General features: G+C 40.2%; 1 protein-coding gene across 2 annotated transcripts in view; it reads left to right on the forward strand.

The window, feature by feature from the left end:
- The window catches only part of LOC139355625 (CUB and Sushi multiple domains 1), a 2,038,620-nt gene that overhangs the window by 1,233,480 nt on the left and 785,013 nt on the right, over positions 1-20,127 (forward strand). For both annotated transcript variants that reach the window (XM_071067488.1, XM_071067489.1), the window contains exon 6: positions 9,124-9,236. In XM_071067488.1, the coding sequence (XP_070923589.1) occupies positions 9,124-9,236 (113 nt within the window). The remainder of the gene's footprint in view (positions 1-9,123; positions 9,237-20,127) is intronic.

Consider the following 20,127-nt stretch of genomic DNA (forward strand, 5'->3'; position numbering starts at 1 on the left):
GGCGGCGTGCACCTGAGGAGGTTGGAAAGCGGAGTGAGCCAAGCTGGAGTGAGTGGGAGGGCTCAGGAGACTAGAAATTATTTTTTCATTAAAAAAATGGACTATAGGAGGGCACAAGGAAAGAGCTAAAGGCAGTGGCTAGAGTCGCAGGAGTGGATGATGTTACCGAGAGGGACGCTTATGGCCATTGGTATGGAGCATGATGATGCCTCAGACAGTGCTCCCAGGAAAGAGCCAGAGGGAGAAAAATCATTGTCAGGGAGAGAGAAGCCCTTTGCCAGAGACAGTCATGAATGCCGCGCCAAGTGGAAGAAGTGTCTCGTAGGCAGGCATGATTTTTTGCTGGGCATGGTTGCTCACGTTTGTAATCCTAGCACTTTAGGAGGCCCAGGCAGATGGATCACCTGAGATCAGAAGTTCGATACCAGCCTGGCCAACATGGTGAAACTTCATCTCTACTAAAAATACAAAAATTAGCCAGGTGTGGTGGTTTGTGCCTATAATCCCAGCTAGTCAGCAGTCTGAGGCAGGAGAATGGCTTGAACCTGGTGGGGAGAGGATGCAGTGAGCCGAGATCATGTCACTTCACTCCAGTCTGGGTGAAAGGGTAAAACCCCATCTCAAAAAACAAAACAAAACAAAACAAAACTGTGGAATAAAAAAGTCTTGTGTGGTACAGTTTTCAATATACCATATGGATGTTTTTATTTTATTTTGTTTCATAGTTGTTGGTTGGTTTTCCCCAGATAGTATATATGTGTGCATGAAACTTTCGAATTAAACTTCTAGAAATATTGATAACTATGCAAATATGTGTATGTGTATGTATACCTATATATTTGTGTCTGGGTATTATTGTATTTGTATGTGTGTATACACACACACTCACATAGATCGTTTTTCATGTTCTTGCAAGATAAGAACTACTTTTTAGTTCATTGTCACTTTTCCTAATCCCCCAAATAAGACTTGGAACAGTTGTGTAAACTCAAAACATGTTCAGAGAGCTGATTTCACTTACAATGTGAATAACGGCCAATTCAAAACATAATATGTCAGGAACTATCTGTTTGATCAGATTGTTCTATTTAATTTTGACAAAACAGAGATAATGAATCACGACAGTACAAATCATTTCGATTGCATGTCCACAAAATGCAAAAAAAAAAAAAAAAAAAAAAGCACATCTTTCATATGGCTTTCTCCCCAAATCGACACACAACTGGTGTCCTCCAAGTAATAGGTTTATTAAATTTCTTAGTCCCCCCCAGCAAGCGGAGATCATTTAAAACCTCTCCCAATAGCAGTAATGCTTTCTGGCTTCTGAGTCATCATAGTTAAAGAGATTTAACTACAGAGGAACCCGCAGACATTTCTCTGATGATTTTCTAAAGACATAAGAAATCTGGCTTAATGTAAGAGAAGTACTCAAACAAAGCAATATCCAAAACCATTAGCATTTCCAAATGCATCTTAGAAAATTATCCCCATAAATTGACTACATTTTTCAAGTCACATAAGCGAAATGCATGAGTCATAGATACAGAGTGCTGTAAAATGTTAGAACAATGTGTTCAGCCCTTATATCCCATCTGAGAAAAGTGAGGCTGAGGTAGCTTACATGAAAAAATGAGTAGGAGTATGTTATAAATAGAGTCCTAAAATGTATGGTACAATTATGTGGAGAAAGTGAAACAGACTGGCCTGTTCTATTTAAGCTCAAAGGAGGTCGTCGTAACTGTAAGGATCCTATGAGTCCTCCATTTATTTTTACTCGTAGCAGAAGCAAAACCAGTTGAATCCTCTGAAAGAAGTGAATTTGGCAATGCTTTAAATTCCTTAATTTGGTATTCTTAGGGGAAAAAAGTGAGAGCAACCAATTCCTTTTGCCATTTCTAAAGCAGCTGTCCAACACTCTCACTGAATGGCTTTGTGGGTTTCCTGACCTAGATTGAGATGCTCCAGAAATAGAGCATGTCAAAATTCCCTTACGAAGACCCTTTCTCAGCCTGTTCCTCTGTGTTACTCTTTTTCTCACTGCTCAACCCCCTTGTTTTTTAAACCCTAATATCCCTGACCTGGCAAGCTCCACTTGATTTCACCAGGTGTGTGTCCTGTGTTTCTGGACATCGGGAGAGAAAACGGTCAGTGCGTTGTGAATTAATGCAGGAAGACATTGGTTGATCCCTACCATTATTTCCCCTATTCCTCTTTTTTTTTTTTTTTTTATTTGACAGTGTCTCTCTATCACCCAGGCTAGAGTGCAATGGCGCCATCTCAGCTCACTGCAACCTCTGCCTCTCAGGTTCAAACAATTCTCCTGCCTCATCCTCCCTAGTAGCTGTGATTACAGGTGTCCACCACCATGCCTGGCTAACTTTTTTTGGTATTTTTAGTAGAGATGGGGTTTCACCATGTTGCCCAGGCTGGTCTCAAACTCCTGACCTCAGGTGATCCACCAGGCTCGGCCTCCCAAAGTGCTGAAATTACAGGTGTGAGCCACCGCACCTGTCACCCTATTCTCTTTGAAAGGTTTCTATTTTGAATCTTGTGGTCTCTGTTCATGCCAGTTTTCCACCATTTGCCCCATAATCTCTCTTTCATTTTCCAAACTATTTGTTTATTAGAAAACCAAATCCAGCAGACTTAAAAGAATTGTGGCTAACAACTGTAGAAGACTTCCAGGAAACCTCACTCCAACAGTGGTATATCTTCAATCACTGGTCATTTTAGAAAGGGTTTAGACTGCATGGATTCACTAAAATTATGAATAGATAAGAGTTGTGTCACATTCTATCATATTTCCTCTTCTGTCCTTTTCTTCAGGATCATTCTAGAATGAAACATAGGATATACTGATTAAAAGGCTGTATTTCTAGTTTGGTCTTTTTAAGCCACTTTATGGAGTTATGGTTGACATATAAAAGCTATACATATTTAATACATACATCTCAACATGAGATTTGCTTTCTATTGCCATCATAACAAATTAACACAGACACAATGACTCAAAACAACATGTGCTTATGATGTTCAATAAATAGATTGGAAATCTCACATCTACCATCAAGGTGTCAGCTGGGCTGTGTTCCTCTCTGGAGGCTCTATGGGAAAAGCAGTTTCTTTGCCATTTCCAGTTATAAAGGCATTGGCAGCTCTCTTGTCAGCCAAGAGGGTGAAGCCCTCAATTCATCACTCTGACCTTCATCCACAGGCTCCTCTGCTTGGAACCTTCTCCTCCTGCTTCTGTCTTCCATTTTAAGGATCTTTATTACACTGGACCCACTCAGTAATTCAGTATCATCTCCCCATCCCAAGCTCAGTAAGCACATTGTTCTGCAAAGTCCCCACGAGCCATGTCGGGTGACACATTGACAGTCTCCGGGAAGCAGGACCTCAGGGCTTGTGTATCTGTCGGTAGGAGGTATGATTCTGCCTCCCACAAAGCCATTACTTGAGTTCTTCTCCTCCAAATCTTAACCGAAACACCAAGTTGTTAGGAAGTTCACAATTTCACCTGCTAATTTGTATAGTAATCAACTTCCTTTAAATTACGTAGTTTGTAATGAAGAAACAATTGAGTTTACAGCATCAACTTTGTGTCAAATGAGAGCTATGAGATTAGCTCCTGGCCCTGTAGACAGCGATAGAATAACACACGGTTCTAAGGCTAGGTCTCATGTACAACAACCCCCTTTCCCAAACAAACAACAAAAAGAGGAAGTGAACATGTGTGTAACTGGCAAGGCCAAATCAAGGACAACCCCCTTTCCCAAACAAACAACAAAAGGCTATGAACATTTGTGTAACGTAAAAGGTCAAATCGGGAAATTCATGTACAAAAATTGACTTTGGGGTGCAATTCATTTGAATGGCTTCATCATGGAAAATGGATTGTATCATTGGTCAAAAGCCTTCACTCTTGCTTCTCTATAAAAGGCATCTGTGCAGGGCCGCGTGTGAAGGCTCACGCTTGTAACCCCAGTACTCTGGGAAGATGAGGGGGGGTGGATCACCTGAGGTCAGGAGTTCAAGACCAGCCTGGCCAAAATGGTGAAACCCCATCTCTACTAAATATATAAAAATTACCAGTGTGGTGGCAGGCGCCTGTAATCCCAGCTACTCAGGAGGCTGAGGCAGGAGAATCACTTGAACCTGGGAGGTAGAGTTTGCAGTGAGATGAGATTGTGCTATTGCACTCCAGCCTGGGGGACAGAGAGAGACTGTCAAAAATAAAAGGAATCTGTGCAGGACTTACGCATTTTTTTTTGAAACTTTACACTAGGCTGCTATGCATCATCTAATTATCTTCCAGCTCAGTGGTTTTTTTGTTGTTGTTGTTTATTTGTTTGTTTGTTTTTAGATGAAGTCTTGCTCTTGTCACCCAGGCTGGAGTTCAATGGCATGATCTCAGCTCACTGCAACCTCTGCCTCCCAGGTTCAAGCAATTCTCTTGCTTCAGCCTCCCAAGTAGCTAGAATTACAGGTGCCTGCCACCACGCCCAGCTAATTTTTGTATTTTTAATAGAGACAGGGTTTCACCGTGTTGGCCAGGCTTGTCTCGAACTCCTGACCTCAGGTGATCCGCCTGCCTCGGCCTCCCAAAGTGTTGGGATTACAGGCTTGAGCGACTGCGCCCGGCCTGTTTATACAAATCGCTTCATATATACTAGAGCAGGGGTCAGCAAACTAGCACCTGCAGGCCAAATCTGGCCCATCAGCTAAGAATGGCTTTTACATTGTTAAGTGATTGAAAAAAAAAAATCAAAAAGTAACTATTTTCTGACACAAAAAAATTATATAATGTTGAAATCTCAGTGTCCATAAATAAAGTGTTACTGGAACACAACCACTGCCATTCAATGGCTATTTGCCAAGTACACCTGCAAAGTTGAACAGTTTCCAACAAAGACCACGTGACCGATAAAGCCTGAAATACGTGCATACTTCCCAGCCCTTTACGGAAATATCCTGTTGACTTACACAAAACTAACATAGTTGTGAGTAGGTATTTGGAAATACAGATGAGGGTAAAGAGGGGATGTGAGTGTAGGTGGTGGTAGAGAGGGGATTTACTTATGATCATTATTTTTTTTAATTTCTTTTATTATTATTATTATTATTATTATTATTATACTTTAAGTTCTAGGGTACATGTGCATAACGTGCAGGTTTGTTACATATGTATACTTGTGCCATGTTGCTGTGCTGCACCCATCAACTCGTCAGCACCCATCAACTCGTCATTTACATCAGGTATAACTCCCAATGCAATCCCTCCCCCCTCCCCCCTCCCCATGATAGGCCCCGGTGTGTGATGTTCCCCTTCCCGAGTCCAGGTGATCTCGTTGTTCAGTTCCCACCTATGAGTGAGAACATGCGGTGTTTGGTTTTCTGTTCTTGTGATAGTTTGCTAAGAATGATGGTTTCCAGCTGCATCCATGTCCCTACAAAGGACCCAAACTCATCCTTTTTTTTGGCTGCATAGTATTCCATGGTGTATATGTGCCACATTTTCTTAATCCAGTCTGTCAGTGATCGACATAAAGGGCTAATATCCAGAACCTACAAAGAACTCAAACAAATTTACAAGAAAAAAACAAACAACCCCATCAAAAAGTGGGCAAAGGATATGAACAGACATTTCTCAAAAGAAGACATTCATACAGCCAACAGACATGAAAAAATGTTCATCATCACTGGCCATCAGAGAAATGCAAATCAAAACCACAATGAGATACCATCTCACACCAGTTAGAATGGCAATCATTAAAAAGTCAGGAAACAACAGGTGCTGGAGAGGATGTGGAGAAATAGGAACACTTTTACACTGTTGGTGGGATTGTAAAGTAGTTCAACCATTATGGAAAACAGTATGGCGATTCCTCAAGGATCTAGAACTAGATGTACCATATGACCCAGCCATCCCATTACTGGGTATATACCCAAAGGATTATAAATCATGCTGCTATAAAGACACATGCACACGTATGTTTATTGCAGCACTATTCACAATAGCAAAGACTTATGATCATTATTAATGTAGGCATGCAAATAAAATGCAATTCCAGGCTGGCACAGTGGTTCACACCTGTAATCCCAGCACTTTGAGAGGCAAAGATGAGAGGATTGCTTGAGGCCATGAGTTCAAGACCAGCCTGGACAACACAGTGAGACCCCCAGTCTCTACAAAAAAATTAAAAGATTACAAAACTATCCAGGTATGGTATGCACATATATTCCCAGCTACTCCAGAGGCTGAGGCAAGATGATGGCTTGAGCCCAGGAGTCGGAGACTGTGTGAGCTGTGATTGCACTACTGCACTCCGACCTGGGTGAAAAAGCAAGACACTGTCTCAAGAAAGAAAAGAAATTCCACCTGGTTTTTCAGTCAGAACCATTAATAAATAATGTGATTGAGAAAATATATATGTTCAAAGCAACAACGAAACAAGCATTGATTGCAGTTGTAAAAAGTTCAGCAAGTACATGCATCTTCCTACATTCACTGATCTTTTGTACTAATAGTCTTATATCACCATATGAAATGGAAACTTACGGGGGTTGAATATATCTCAGTGCAGTATTTTGAGAGCTTTGGGTACTATTAGCTATGTATATATTGTACATTAGGATAGTATCCGATGTGGAAAGGGTAGGCTTGCTTCTGTGCTTAATTTCAGAGTATATCTATGTGTTTGTAGTTTTTAAATTTTCTATGTCTGCATTTAACATTTTTTGTATGTGTAATCTGTGTGTATAAAAATAATTGTGATTTTTTATGTACAAAGAAAACAATGATTTTTTTTTTTTTTTTTTTGAGATGGAGTCTTGCTCTGCCTCTCAGGCTGGAGTGCAGTGGCACGATCTTGGCTCACTGAGAGCTCCGCCTCCCGGGTTCCCGTCATTCTCCTGCCTCAGCCTCCCAAGTAGCTGGGACTACAGGCTCCCGCCACCACGCCCGGCTAATTTTTTGTATTTTCAGTAGAGATGGGGTTTCACTGTGTGAGCCAGGATGGTCTCGATCTCCTGACCTCGTGATCCACCCACCTCAGCCTCCCAAAGTCCTGGGACTACAGGCATGAGCCACCGCGCCCGGCCACAATGATTTTTTAAAGTACATGTAAGTTCAATAGGTACAGGTGAGCTGGACAGACTATGGGGTTTTTGAATCTAGTTTTTTAGACATTCTTAGTATTAGGCAAATAAGTATGTGGCCTATAGAATTTGTAACATAATCTCATCAGAAAAACAAAGAAAAAGGTGATTAAATGTGCCTTGGAGTCAGCTGTGTCCAGCTGTCACCAGCCAGTACTACATAAATCCAAGCCAATAGGCAAATCTGAGCAGTGTACTTCTCTTACAGAACATTATTTCAAACATGGGCATAAACACCGTTGCAATTGGTTACAGTCAAGGTTTAGCTTTTAGCTTAAAGTGGATCCTGTACATTTTTAAACCTGAGAGTGGGAATAGAGCACCCTGACATCGGACAGCTTGACTGTGTATTTCATCTGGTGCTGCTTCCTGCACGTAATAGAATAAGTAGGGAAATGCTCTCTACACAGATGACCCATTTCGTAGCAAATCCTCTGCATGGAAATGAGATCCCCAGCTTTACCAAGCAGCTGCGGTGCTCCCCGGCAGACCCACACACAGCACCACAGTTCTTCAAGTTCCTGCTAGAGGCAATTTGGTTAAACCCTCACAGATCATCCACCCTGATAAGCATCATTTTGAAAATAGATTTGGTTACCAAGATGCGAAATAATCATTCAATGCATAACCACTTGTAGAGCACATGGAGAATGTGCTTGAGGTACATTTACATGTGCATCCGTATCATCTCTTTCCACTCCCTGATATAGGTATTTTCATGCCCAGTGTATACAATGGAAAACTGAGGTTCACAAGCATGATCCACCTCTGGTGCCTCACCTGGTGCAAAGTCGAGCCAGCACGCAATTCTGTATCAGAAGCATCCTAATCCAGTGAGGCTTGTGCCACGGAAAAACTAAATGTGTCCCTTGCGCCTCTAACAGGCAGGAGCTTCACTATCTTAGAATGTTTTTATTCCTTCGTAAGCACACAAGGGTTTCAATAGTAAGAAATAAAACACATGATTGTTTCTGACAACTAAACTGCACGTTATAAAGGGAGCTGGATATTTTAAACAGCTTAACCAGAAATTGATTGCATCTTATTTTTAAAAGATTAATGCACTGCTTTCCTAAAACATAATTTTATTCCCTTGCAAATCTCTTCTGCAGTTCTTGTCATCAATCTCATAAATGGTCCTCTTCTTTACTTTGGAAGAATGGCCCAGGTTGTGAGTCCTGTAGATGGGATGCTGGGAATATAGGATGCTACCAAGCATGAGAAACAATTTTTTGGGGTCTTCTTCAGGTTAAATAGAATTCCTGTCTTGTGGCCAAGTGCGGTGGCTCACGCTTGTAATCCTAGCACTTTGGGAGGCCGAGGTAGGCAGATCAACTGAGGTCAGGAGTTAGAGACCAGCCTGGCCATGATGGCAAAACTCTGTCTCTACTGAAAATGCAAAAATTAGCCAGGCATGATGGTGCATGCCTGCAATCCCAGCTACTCGCGAGGCTGAAGCAGGAGAATCGCTTGAACCCAGGAGGTGGAGGTTGCAGTGAGCCAAGATCGTACCACTGCCCTCCAGCCTGGGCAACACAGTGAGATTCCATCTCAAAAAAAAAAAAAAAAAAAAAAAACTACTAAGTCTTCAAATAACAAAAGGCAGAATTTTATCATTTGCCTATTTTTTTTTCTTTTTTCTGATTCATTGTGATTAAGGTCCTGATGAAAAGAACTAAGTGATCAAAAGAGTACCTTCTCGTGCATTCACCATTAATAAAGGAGAATCAAAGTATCAAAAATTTTTGAAAATATTCATTGCATCAAGGGATTTAGCATGTACATTTGGGAAAAGATGAAATTATCTTGCTCATTTTAAGGTTCAAAGTCAATTAATACATGGCCTCTGTTTTAAGCATCTCAAGATGAAGGATTTAAGTAATCAGATTTTAAGGTGATTTTGATACAGGACATTTGATCTGTTGGTTTACAAGGGAGATTTTTTTTCCTCTTTCTCTTCTCTAGGCTAACTGGCATGAACCTCCCCTCTCCAGTTATCAGTAGCAAGAATTGGCTACGACTCCATTTCACCTCTGACAGCAACCATCGACGCAAAGGATTTAATGCTCAGTTCCAAGGTAAGGATGCTCCATCTTATAAGAAAAAAAAAAGCGCGTAATAAATTTTGATCCTTTCTAGCTATGAAATTTTAGAAGTGAGATAGATAAATAGCTTGAAAATGGCTTCTAATTCCTTTATTCACAGTTATCTATGGAAACCACATAGTCAACAGCTGGCAACTTATTAGTAAAGCTATATCATTGTCACAGTATAGAGGACATGTATAGTTTCTTGTTACACTGGAACAACTGCTAAGTTTTAATCAATAGCCATTTATTATCATTTATTTTAATTGTTATGCACCTAATCTGTAAATATCCACAGCAGTTTGGCTATTGCATTTATCTTCATGCTAAGAGTGCTATAGCATATAGGTTGCATGAAAAAGCACAAAAAGTATTGTAATATCACTTTTAATCCTAAAAGGCCTTCACACCGCATAATTGCCTGATGCAGTGATTTACACATAGTGAACCTTAAAAAGAAAGATTCCGGATTTCTTGCAGCGGAGCAAAATGGGGAGTCTACAGTCATGAGGAGGGAGTTTGGTAATGAAATGTTCTTGTTCTCTTTGGTTTCTAAGGTTTATACGTAGATCATATTGTATCATTTCCTATATGTTTCTAATAATGAGTAATCCTTATTAATACAGCAAAAAAAACTATTGAATTTATTAAGCAGTCCACTGAAAATCATTCCACTTCGATTTCCAAATTAAAATAACATGACCGTGCTTGAAAATGATAGACCTTTCCAATCAAGCTGCCTAAGCTTTCCCCAGTTGTGATGATGAGAATATTGGCCCCATTAAGGCAGCATTCCCTGAACACCTGCCACGTGCAGGAGAGGACACCAAGCCCTGCAGTGCCAGAGAAATGACAGCGTCCTCCGTGCTCCAGAAGCTAGTAGGTCAGAGAGACAGTTTGTAGTTTGTAAATAACTCCCATGAAAGTCAGAATGCCAAGGGAACTCATTATAGCTCCTGCTGGAGATTCTAGTAATTTTTCAACAATCTGGTCTAAATATCGCTTATCTTACACTTTTTTTTTTTTTTTTTTTTCGCTCTGTCACCCAGGCTGGAGTGCAGTGGCCGGAATCCATTTTGCTTTCATTGTTTCCTTCAGGATGACCAGTAGAAAAACAAGGGTCATTTGCAAGGAATGAAATACAGAGGGTGCTGAGAAGCACACATCATAACCAGCAGTTTTTATTTGCCACCCAATGCCTGGGGCACATGATGTACACAGAACTCACCTGCCTCAGAATCCAGGGGCAAATTAGTTTCAACGAAATATGTTTGTTGTTGTTGTTGTTGGGGGAGGGGAGCAGTAGACAGAGTCTTGCTCTGTTGCCCAGGCTGGAGTGCAGTTGTGTGATCTTGGCTCGCTGCAGCTTCCACCTCCTGGAAGCGATTCTCCTGTCTCAGCCTCCCGAGTAGCTGGGATTACAGGTGCACACCACCACACCCAGCTAATTTTGTATTTTTAGTAGAGACGGGGTTTCGCCATGTTGGCCAGGCTGGTCTTGAACTCCTGACCTCAGATGATCTGCCTGCCTCAGCCTCCCCAAAGTGCTGAGGGTTACAGGCGTGAGCCACCGCACCCAGCCTCAAAACATATTTTAGACTTCATCAGGAACATTTTCCATCTCACCATGCCTTCTGATGTTGCCAGACATTCTTACCTTGATCTCCTTTGGTTGCAAAGAAGCTGCCCTGAAATTTTACTGGAGTGAAACTAACGTGCTTTCCCTTCACCTGGGGCCAGGCCAAGCTGATCCTCCTTTTCCATACCTGTCTGTATTTGCCTTTGTCTTGTGATGGCCATATACTCTGGCTGCAGTTAGAATGGAGGAAGTGTGGGATGGGCATATTGGTGGTGGGAGGTGGGCTCATCCTGAGACTGCGTGGGTGTGAATGAGGTAGACTCCATGTGGTCTGGTAGGTAAATTCTATCTGCGCTTCCTCTACACTGATCCACATCTATGGATATATCCGTCCCATCCCTGATTTAACATAACCATAAGTCAATATTTACAATGCCAATGGACTGATCATATAGTTACTTAGGTTGATTTACAGATTTGTCTCAAAATGTTAATTGATCTTTTCCTAGAGCTCTCAATAATTGAACAGCATTGAACTAAAGAAAAATTTCTAAGTATATGTTTCTCAAACCTGATCAGTGAACTCGGGATTTGTATCTGTAATTGAAAGAAAGGTTAAAAATGGAATATCAAATTTGAAGCTGCTCCAAGATGGTAGATATAAGACACTTATTGGTTGGCTGAAAATAGCAATCACTTAGATGGATCAGGCCTTGACTTTGAAAGTTTAAAAAATACAAAATTAATAAAAGTATTATATAGAGAGTATAAAATTATATAAACAACACAATTCTAGAATTAAACTATATGTACCTTATATACACTTCATTCTTTTATATATTATAGAAGTATAAATTATAATTACATAATTTATATATATTATAATATATGCTTAATTATATATTTAAGTATAAACATTTATACTTAAATTATATATAAAGTATATGTAATTATATATAATTAAATTTAGATTTATATAATAAATATATAAATATATATTTATATATAGATGTATATGTGTATGCATATATATATATACACACACACTTTAATTGTATATATAAGGAGAGAGGAGTAAAAAATTTCGCATTTAATTCTAAAACGGTTAAAAGGTGTGAAGGTATCAGGAGAGGTAAGCCTGGCTTAACAGTAATGTATTAGGAAACATTTCAAGGCTGAGTTTGATGTTCACCTCCAAAGGTACAATGAAGTTACCTTTTTTTCATTAGCACATGGGCCTTACTGAACAGGGGGCTTCATGCTTATAACCACATTTAGGCGCCGCCTGTGGAAGGTTAGGTTCAGTACTAGACGCCACCCTCTGAAGAAGGAGAAGGACCAGAGAGCAGCCAGGAAGATGACAAGACCCATCGGAAGGAGGATGGGAGGGAGCTTAGAGGGCGCAGGTGCCCAGTAGGCAGAAAGGCACCGCGATTATTTTTCTGACTCCAGAGGGCAGAACCATCACCAAGGAATGGAAGCTCCAGCGTGGTTGTTCTTGCCGATTCTAGAACAAACCTAAGGGCACCAGAAGCTGGAGACAGAACAATGGCTTAGGATGAGATGGGCCCTTGTCAGAGTCCCTGCCAGCCGTCCAGTGGCCACCCCTCCACACGGGGCTGTCCTGATTTTTTGCAAGTAAGATCCTCAAGTTCGTTCCTTCAGAGGGCAAATGGGAAACCTTCTGTCACGCAGGGAAAACATTTGTTCAGCTGAGTCTTCCTCTTGTCTGTACTGAGATTGAAAACCAGGAAGCCAGATTGTGTTGTACTTTTTATCTCAACTAAATACATTAAAGAAGGAAAACCTGATATTACTTGTGCCAACAAAAATTGCAAAACAACAAAAAAAGCATAGTCAATCGATACTTGGGAACTAATAAGACAACAGCAATACTAGTGAGAACTTACCTAATGTAAACATTATTTTGTTATTTTCTTATCTTTCTAAATGTTCTGTCAAACAACCTGAATCATATATATGATATATTTAACCTGAATCATAAATATGATATTTATGTATGTGTGTGTATATATATGTGTGTGTATATATGTGTGTGTGTGTGTGTGTGTGTGGTGTGTATATATAAAACAGAGAAGAACATTTTAAAAAGAACATACATTTCTATTCTTGGCATATATTTTATATTTTTAACATTATTGTAGTCACCTTTATCATTTACGGTCATTTGTGAGAACATGAAAATTCCATCAGTGTTACTTGGATTGATATGATTGCTGAGTATTTGGAATTCCTAGGAAACCCTTTGTGGTTCCTAAGCTGTAGTTGAGCCCCCTGGTGGTCTGTTTCTATGAGAAACTGCTTTGTTATCCAGCGTGTGATGCTTGGACAGAATTGTGTAACTTCTCAAAAACAAATAATATATTCTTTTTAACTTGAAGCTTTTCTTGGTCAAATAAATGACAACCAACATAAAATATTCTTTCTACTCTTCCCTTATATTTTTAACTTTCATCTCCAAATTCTTTATTCTCTGAGTCTTACACTTTCTTCTTTGACTTTCACCTCTGCAATCATATAATCAAGTCATGCCAGAAGCAGTAGTAAGGCTGATTGACAAGTAAAACTGTTCTACAGTTGCTACTCTTAAAATCTATTCACTTTTAAAATAGCACTGTGAACAAAAGAAGTAGAAAATGCAGGGAAAAAAACCCACAATATATTTGCAATATCTTCTGTGTATATTGGGCTCCGGTTGAAGGACAGATTTATGCAGGACACATTATTTCTTTAAATCAGCTGAAAATTGAGCCCATTCTTTATATGTTGCCTCCATCATTAATTATAATTAAATAAGTGCCTTGTTAGCACAATCCATCATCTAGACGTTTTCAATGTCTACAAGATAAATTTTTTGAAAATATATTAATCTTGAACCATGAGGGCCCCCTTACTACTAAATCGCCATCGAAGTGTCGGGCTCCAGTTTTACATACGTTTACTTGGCTATTTATAAAATTACAATTTTCACAAAATGAAATTCCCATTGATTTTTTGTAACTGATAAATCATTTTGAAAGTAAGTGTTTGTAATAAAATTCCAATTTATATAGGGAACATTGATCTCACAAATCAGGGGAAACCCTGACAGTGTCAATAAAACTTGTGTTGACACAAATAATTAGTTTGTTTTTAGGCTATAGTTTCCTATAACTATTGATTTTCCCTTTTAATTAAAATGAAGAACTTTATACCAAATGGAGATTTTCATGTTATTAGAAAGGCATTTTGAGTTATTGAAAGCCTCGTGTTCCCAGGTTGTTCTAATTTAGATAAAACTCCCGTATGCATTCCCCATTCTCCAACGTTCACATTTTCTGCAATTTGAAATGCAGTTTCCAGAGCTCTCTCTAGGACCCTACCTGGATTCTGGTGGCATGCCTGGCTGCCTCTCCTTTTAAAACAGTGTGAAAAACAGTCACAACCATTATCTTGAACCTAGTCTGTGCTCAGTTACGTTTAGTGGAAGGAATGGAGGAAATCAAGTGCTCCTATTCCCCTCAAGGCGCCACAGACTATTGCTCTGCAGAGCGTCCCGAAACCTCCACGTGGGCCTCCTGCCTGTTTCCATGGCAGTGGTCATCCCTTACTCTCTTGTACTCGAGGGAACTATTAGGTAGGTATGGACGCATGAAGTATTTTTTCAATCAAAATGAATTAGTGAAATGTCTTATAACCTCTAAATAATTCTTAAAACCACTAAACCTCTATGAGAAAATAGTTTTTAATAATATAACTCATTCAAATCAGAAACACATAACCACTTTTCCTAAATATCTACTTTAATTTCTCTCAGAACAAAAGATTCTTGCAGAGTCTTAATGGCAGAGCTTTTAACCCTCTGGAAAAAGTGCCCATCTATGGGCACTTTCCAAGCGGCTGACTCTTACTCTGCACTTTTCGTTAAGTACTTGTGATTAGCCAGTACCCCTTCTGCCTGTGTGTCTTGCTACCTTGTTTTATAAAATAGAAATAATCACGTCCACCTTGCAGAATCATGGTGGATTTCTAATCAAGTGGAAGAAAGCGGGGCAAGGGTTTTGTCCAGGGCCGGGAAGCCGGAGGGAGCTCGCCACACTGGGGACCTTCCTCATACTCAATGCCTTCCCAGCCCAAAGCAACTAAAACAGACAGCTTGAAATTCCAAATTTTAAAATGTAAAGAACACAACAATGACCTTTTTTTTTTTTTGCACTATTGGTGGAAATCTAAATTGAGATGACCATTTTAGAAAACTGTTTTACCATCCAGCTGAACACAAGAATCATTTCAGGCATGTGTCCAACAGAAACGAGTAGCTATGCACAACAGGTACAGAGAACGTCCACAGGAGATGCAAGTACCATTGTCAACCACTGCAAGTCACCTACATGTTCATTAACCACAGAACTAATAAATAATGTAGATGCGTACAACGGAATTCTAAACAAACATGGAAGGAAACTACCTCTACATGTAACAACATAGATGACTCTCACAATATTTCATGAAAGAAAAAACCCATAAACCATATGATTCATTTATAGCAAATTCAGGAATTTGCAAAGCTACATATTCACATGGATGACCATTAGTGAAAAAGAATACCGGGTCTATATAATATTTCTGTAAAAAAGCATTTTCAAAGAAGATGATCAGAACAATCTCTTCTAGAAACTGACGAAGTGTTTAGAATTTGCTTGCAAATGGGGCCAGACAAAATTACCCGGAGAATCCCTCCTGGATGTCACGGGGTTATTGGATGGCAGAACGGAAAGAAGCTTCATCTCACATGTGGGAAATGGAGAGATGAGGGGCTGTGGCTGTTATCACACAGCTTGCAAATGGCAGAACCAGGACGTAAGCACAAGCTGCTGTGCTCTTGGCTTCACGTCAGTCTTCACAGCTCTGTTTCTCCACCAACTTGTCATACTGCTCCCACTACTGACAATCAGAACATGTTTTAGTTGGGGGGTGGTGGACAGTGAGTTATTTTTGTGAAATAAAAATCCTAATGACAAGAGAAATTTTTTTGGATAGCTATAATTTAGTCACAGCTTTATTTCTCAGACTGGCCTATTCCAAGCAGAAATCTGACAGGCCACTGTCCTGGCCCATTGTACTCCACGTCAGTCCTCTTGGGCTGGCCATGTAATGACAATTTCTTAGCCCCACCCTATTGACCTTCATCAAAGATGATAAAACAGGCATGATTGTTTTGTTTCTCTCAGTATATTAAGAAGTCATAAAGGTAAAAATTCATTCTGAACAGCTTTTGGGTATCTGGTAAGGATAGGAAATATACACTTAAATTTTAGTTGTAATTATTTTGAGTAGATATTGGGGGTAATTTCTTACTAATGATGAAACAAGAGAATAAATTTCTGAAGAAAGATATGAAATATTATTCATCAGAGATGTTAAATTAACGAACAAAAATCCCACGCACACTAATGGAATACATGAACATTTGAGTTTATGCCAGAATTTTAATTCAATGCGCTTTCAGGTATTGATTTATTTTAAAGTTGTGTGTTTGAAATATTAATGCACATCAAATGTTTGCTGTTATATATAAAACCACTTTAAATCCTTCCTTTCTCTAAACTTCGAAATGTGGTTGACATTGGAGAATTGGGTGCCAACAATGGTATTCGGTAAATCACAGCTATTTAAAACAGATTAATACTTGGCAGTGACTGGTAAATTTTAAGTTTTTATGCTTGAAGAATATAAACATTTAGGTAGGTTATCATTCCCTTGGTAAATTGTCTTCCTGCAATTTATATATATATATAATTTTTTCTTTTTGAGACGGAGTCTTGCTCTGTCTCCCAGGCTGGAGTGCAGTGCCAGGATCTCGGCTCACTACAAGGTCCGCCTCCCGGGTTCCCACCATTCTCCTGCCTCAGCCTCCCGAGTAGCTGGGACTACTGGCGCCGCCACCACGCCCAGCTAATTTTTTGTATTTTGAGTAGAGACGGGGTTTCACCGTGTTAGCCAGGATGGTCTTGATCTCCGGACCTCGTGATCCACCCGCCTTGGCCTCCCAAAGTGCTGGGATTACAGGCTTGAGCCACCGCGCCCGGCCTGCAATTTATATTTTTGTGATGCGGAGGAAGAACTTATTATGGCTTTCAGCATATCAGCCCTAAACTGCTCTTATTTTCAGCGTATCAGCCCTGAACTGCTCTTATTCTTCATGTTCTCTGTCTCATGCAGGCAATATCGTTGGCCAAATCTGCAGACAGTGTTTCATATTTATTTGCTAAATATCCATCTGTACCTCTTGTAGGTAGTGGTGTGCTCTGGAATGGTAAGCATGATTGTGTCTGCTGTACATGTTAGGACGTTGTCCACCAAAGTCTTCAGGATTTACATTGACCAACTAGTCATGATGTCTGGCCTTTTCCCCCGCTGGCCTGTGCTGTGACCAGGTTGGTGAGCTGCTGCAGTGACAGCTCCCCAAGCAATTACCTACATGACAGTGTAGGGAAACCACAGGTCAATCACACCTGTAGGGAAACCAGGAAACCTTCAAAGGCACAGGTTACATTGCTTGTTCTCTTAATGATCTGAATCAAGCTTCTCAAATTGAATGGTGAAGCTGTTGCTTAATGAAATAAGGAATCTAGGCTGAGGAGGGTAACTTCCTGACTCCAGCAGCTGCTGGACTTCCCTGGGGATCCATGCCCCTTGTGGAAAGATAACACGAATGCCTCAGAGTCTCAGTGGAGTGCTCAGAATGAATCCAGAGATGAGTTCCAAAATGGCTGAGGAGCAAGCGTAGCAAAGGATGAATGTGGCAACCACTGAAAGTTGTGATGATTAGATCCTGGGCAAGTTTCCTCTTGTCCACGTGCAGAATCTGGTTTCCTCAAACTGTCTCAAATTATGTCGAGTTGGCATTTACTCACCTGTTTGTAAGGTCTTTCTTTGTCACAGCAATTTTGAAGAAATGTCTCAGGGGTTCCCTCCTGCTAGTCAACTCAGTGGTAATTTTTAAAGGCTCATGAGATTCCAACCAGGTTCTTGCAGAGTTGACCATCATGTTCTTTACTGTTGTAAAGGTGGCATATTCTTCTCCAGGGGATCCTTGTAGTTAACTTTTGACCATGGCATAGTCTACAGTTTACTGCCCCAAAGAATATAACAGAGAAATAATAGAGTTCAAAATGTTTTTCCGTAGATATTTTTAAATTTGTGTTGAAAGTAATAAGAGCTTTACTTTTTTAAGACACATATCCAGGGCTACAATTCAGCTTGTATGTTCACAATGGTTGTTAAAATGTTGAATTATTTTCATCAGATGATAAATGTTCACTGCCCAGAGAATCCCAAGAGCTTCCCAGGCCCAGCTCCTCTAGGCTTTGCTACAAAAGGCCTCGGCCCTGTCCTCAGTAAAGTCCTCAGAGGCCTCAGCCTGCTTCAGGCCCACACAACTAAAGTGCTCAGGATGTTTGAACATCATCTCTTACTCTCTGTGATAAGCATTTATGAAATATAACGTTCAGTTCCATAGATATATGAAACAAAATAAATATGAATGTCATTCATTCTGGAGAAATATACACCAAGTCTTGAGAGTACCTGCATTACCCTAATTGTGTAAGTCACTGACTCTTCATTTCTTAGCCCAGACAATGTTTCATGTTTATTTGCCGTATGTCTGTAGGCATCGCTTGTAGATAGCGTGTGCTTTGGAACTTGAAGCATCACAATGTACACTGCACATGTTAAGTTGTCCACCAAAGTCATCAACATTTACACTGACCAGCTAGTCATGGGAGTCTGGCATGAAAATAAATGAGTCTTTGAATCTATTTTATTTATTTATTTATTTTGCCTCCAAAATTTAAAAGTCCTAGTTAAAATCTAGTGTGCTAGATTTTTCCTTAGTTAAAATCTTTCTCTGGAATAAAACCTCATGCAATTCATTAACCTGGGTTCCAAATCTGGTCCTGCTGTGCCCTGTTTAGAAATCACTGGAAGCCCACAGGGTGTGACAGGCAGAGTCGATGCTGTCCACGCCGTGTCCCCATTCGCCTTTTCAGACTCGTCTTTTAATCCATATTCCAAAGTTCCCAGGCTCCTGCTGCAAACACGTACTGTGGCTTGAACATATCACCCCTGTCCTGAACTCCCCCTTCTGTCAGACCTTCCATGTCCTTGTCAATCCGGAAAAGTGAAGAGACAAGTCTCAATCATTTCAGGAGGTTTATTTGCCAAAGGGAAGGATGCATGCTGAGACAGGTCTATGTCCTTCTCGGAAGATGATTTTGAGGGCTCCACATTTAAAGGGGAAAGGGCAGGATATTGAGAAATACACAATTTTCATGTAACAGGGGATAGGGGAAGATAATCATTCATGCCTCTGTCTGGCTCAGTGATTCTGCATTTTTTTACGTAAGATGACACAGATGAATGGGGCAGAGGAAAAAGGCAGGGAATCTGACTGGATTTTACATACGATAACATAGACGAATGGGTTTGTGGAGGAAGCAGATACGCATTTGTGTCTGGTGGGCAAGGGGGTAACTGCAGCTATAAAGATAAGCTATCAATTTACATTGCCATGGTGACATTTTAACAGAAACACCTGGAAGTCATGATCTTGCAGCTCACTAGGAATACCTTTATGGGAAAAAATATGAGGAAGTGTGTAGCTTTTCATCTTGTAGTCACTTTATTTAGGAACCGAAAAGGGGGAGGAAGGTTTTCGAGACCCAGTTCCCAGCTTGACTTTTCCCTTTGGCCTAAAGAGTTTGAGGTCCCAAGATTTAATTTCCTTTCACACCCTGCAACCACACTTGTTTATTTCCGTTCTGCTTTTTGAAGAAACTTTTTTCCAGTCTTCTAAGTCAGTGTCAATTACTTATTCAGAAGTCCCCCCGTAATACTTATTCTTTTCTTACACCATCCTCATATCGCACTATTCCACACAATGCAGTTTTATGTGTGGGCAGCAAATTATCTGTTTTTCTAAAGAGCCAAAGCCGCAAGTTATTTGTTGCTTCTAGCATCCAGCAAAGCCATCTCCAGAGAGGCAGAATTCCCTTCAGGTTCACTGAATGACTCCTGGAATATTTCAATGCCAGAGCAAAACAAAACCACAGTAAAACGGCAGAATCCTCTGTATTCATAAAAACAGTCGTGTAACACAGTAGAGAGATGTTAGCTTTTGGAGCCTGAAGACCTTTGTGACGCTGAGCAAATCTCTCAGTTCTTTTAAAGGTTTGTTTATCCAGCAGTGAGTTGGAGCTAACCCCAGCTGCCATACAGGAACCATGGGGGTCAAGTGAG

This window comes from Macaca nemestrina, chromosome 8, assembly GCF_043159975.1.
Source record: "Macaca nemestrina isolate mMacNem1 chromosome 8, mMacNem.hap1, whole genome shotgun sequence".
Taxonomy (NCBI): Eukaryota; Metazoa; Chordata; class Mammalia; order Primates; family Cercopithecidae; genus Macaca; species Macaca nemestrina.